Source organism: Cystoisospora suis, assembly GCF_002600585.1.
Source record: "Cystoisospora suis strain Wien I chromosome Unknown contig_1817, whole genome shotgun sequence".
Classification (NCBI taxonomy): domain Eukaryota; phylum Apicomplexa; class Conoidasida; order Eucoccidiorida; family Sarcocystidae; genus Cystoisospora; species Cystoisospora suis.
Window position 1 is genome coordinate 685 of NW_027154617.1, and position 2,267 is coordinate 2,951.

At 54.3% G+C, this 2,267-nt stretch overlaps 1 protein-coding gene across 1 annotated transcript in view; it reads left to right on the plus strand.

The window, feature by feature from the left end:
• Positions 1-528: 528 nt before the first annotated feature.
• Positions 529-2,267, plus strand: part of CSUI_004045 (glycogen phosphorylase family) — an 8,160-nt gene continuing 6,421 nt past the window's right edge. The window contains exons 1-2 of the mRNA XM_068064240.1: positions 529-1,051; positions 1,748-1,922. Coding sequence (XP_067923780.1) covers positions 815-1,051; positions 1,748-1,922 — 412 coding nt within the window. The 5' untranslated portion in view covers positions 529-814. The remainder of the gene's footprint in view (positions 1,052-1,747; positions 1,923-2,267) is intronic.

The following is a 2,267-nucleotide window of genomic DNA, read 5'->3' on the forward strand; positions in this document are numbered from 1 at the left end:
TGTTTCTGCAGCAGTGCGTGGGCGCCCGGTCTACGCTGTGAGTCGTTGGCACGCCAGATTAAGCCATGCAGCCCTTGGGCGGCAATTTCTCTGGCCAAACTGGACTTTAGACTTAGGACTCCAGCTGCGGCCCATGCGCATTCAGCGCGGGAGCAGTCATAACGTTGAAAGTAAGACTGCACCTCTCGTCGACCCCTAAGCGCGAAGGGCACAATGTTACCTCGCAGGGTGGAAGATAGAGACACCTTCCTCTGCAGGGTTAGGGCCATCTAAACAAGGGCACCGTTTGGCCGTTCTAGTGGATGCCGTGCCCGTGGTTTTGAGCCAGGGAACGGTTGCGGTTTTACGGAGGGGCAGGCGAGCAGCGCGACACACCGTCATCGGCTGGCTCCCTGCGCTGGTGTGACCGATCCTCTGTCCTCCCCTCCTCTGCGCCTCATCTTGTGCGCGCCCGCGGCCAACACACCCTTCCTGCGACTGACGTACGCTGGGCCATCGGTCCAAGGACCACCACTACTACAACTGCCCCGTCAGCGGCGAGATCGGCGAGGATACCTGCTCCGACCTAGCTTTTTTATCTTTGTTGCACCCGCCTGGTAATTAACGTGTCGATAAGCTGGGTTGCGTCTCCTGGGCTGAACGGCTGTACGCTTTTGTTTTCGCCACACACCTCATCCGCTGCCTCCGGGGTTCGGTCCCTTTGCTGGCGTGTCATTCATCTGCAGAAGCGCGTCAGCCATCCAGTAGACGCCATTTTGTCTTGTAATTTTCCGTGTCAGCTCCGCCCGTTGTATTTCCTGACACAAGACCCAACATGGCGACCTCGGCAGATGACAATGTGTTCGCGAATGACTCGTCCTACCACTGGGAGATGCGCCGCAAGGCGTCTTTCTCAAAGTTGACCGGCGCTGTCCCAAGGGCTATCCCGGGCATGTACAACGACGAGCAAGATCCTCACGCGGATTCGAAGAAGGAAAAACTGTGGAAGTTGATGGAGACGTACATCAGTTCTGATATCCATTCGATCCAACGCAGCGTTGTTAACCACGTGGTGCGTCTTAGCTCAGGCCGGTTTTCCCGTCTATATAGTCAGCTCCCCGTTTCACCAGACTGTCCAGTTTGCAGGCCCGCTCTGGTTTGTGATGTCACAACTACGCATTCTTGAGTTATGATAGTGTTAACTCATCAAACCTGTAGGCTAGGCGTGTTTTGCGTGGAGTGAGGGCGGTGTCCGTACCACGTCAAGGGACTAGTAGGTGAAGGTATCTGAGTAATTTCACGGAGCCCCTTTGTTCGGATCTGGCACGTGACAGTGCGTCCTTCACAGCTGCTGAAAGACAAGTCTTTCTTCTGGGTTCTTGTGGGACAGGTGACTGTGTGGACAGTCAGAGTTTTTGACTGGAAAGGAGTGTGTGTATGAGCTGAGCAACAGGCTGTACAACTTCAGGGCGATTGCACCCTTCAGAATGTAGCGACGACGACCACGTGCCTTGTTGGGCTTAGTTCTCTCACACTGAGGCCGCTGACGGCAGTGTATACCGCATACCTGTCGGAAAATTCAACGCGCAAACACTCTTCTAGGCGGGTTCGAGTTTGAGGACTCGAAGTCTAAACCGGCTTCCGAGGGCACAGGCTGGGGAGTTTTCGAGAAGCTGTAGAGACTCCTGTCTTCCTCTTGTCTCGGCGAGTTCGCAGCAGGCTCTTGTGATGTGTTATTTTCTCGTGTTTGTATGTGACTTGCTTTAAGGAATACACCTGTGCGAAGACCCGCTTCAATTGCGATCCAGAGTCATGCTACCGTGCCGCGGCCTTCTCCGTGCGTGACCGTCTGATCGAGACTCTAAACGACACTAACGCATACTTTCATGAGACAGACTGCAAGAGGGCCTACTACCTCTCTCTAGAGTTCCTTCTTGGACGGGGTAAGCTAGACGCCCCTCGTCGTAGGACAGAGACTAGTTGTGCGTGCCCGCTCATTCATCCATAGCGGGCGTTGTCGCCGACCGGCGCAGCACCACTTTGGACGAGCTTCTCATTGAAGCGTCCCGCTGGTTGCCTTCGATTTGGTGCTAATCTGTTATCAGTCAGCAACGATGTGCCTCTATTCCTTGATGCAGTAGTTTGACGCGATCATTCAAAGGGACAGCTGTCTGAGGCGGCTACAGCAGCTCGGCGTCCCTGACTTTATTTTCGCATAGGGCGAGTCCACTATGCCTCCTGTTCGGATGTGTCTCTGGAATTTTGAAGTTTGTGTATTTAAATAAGTT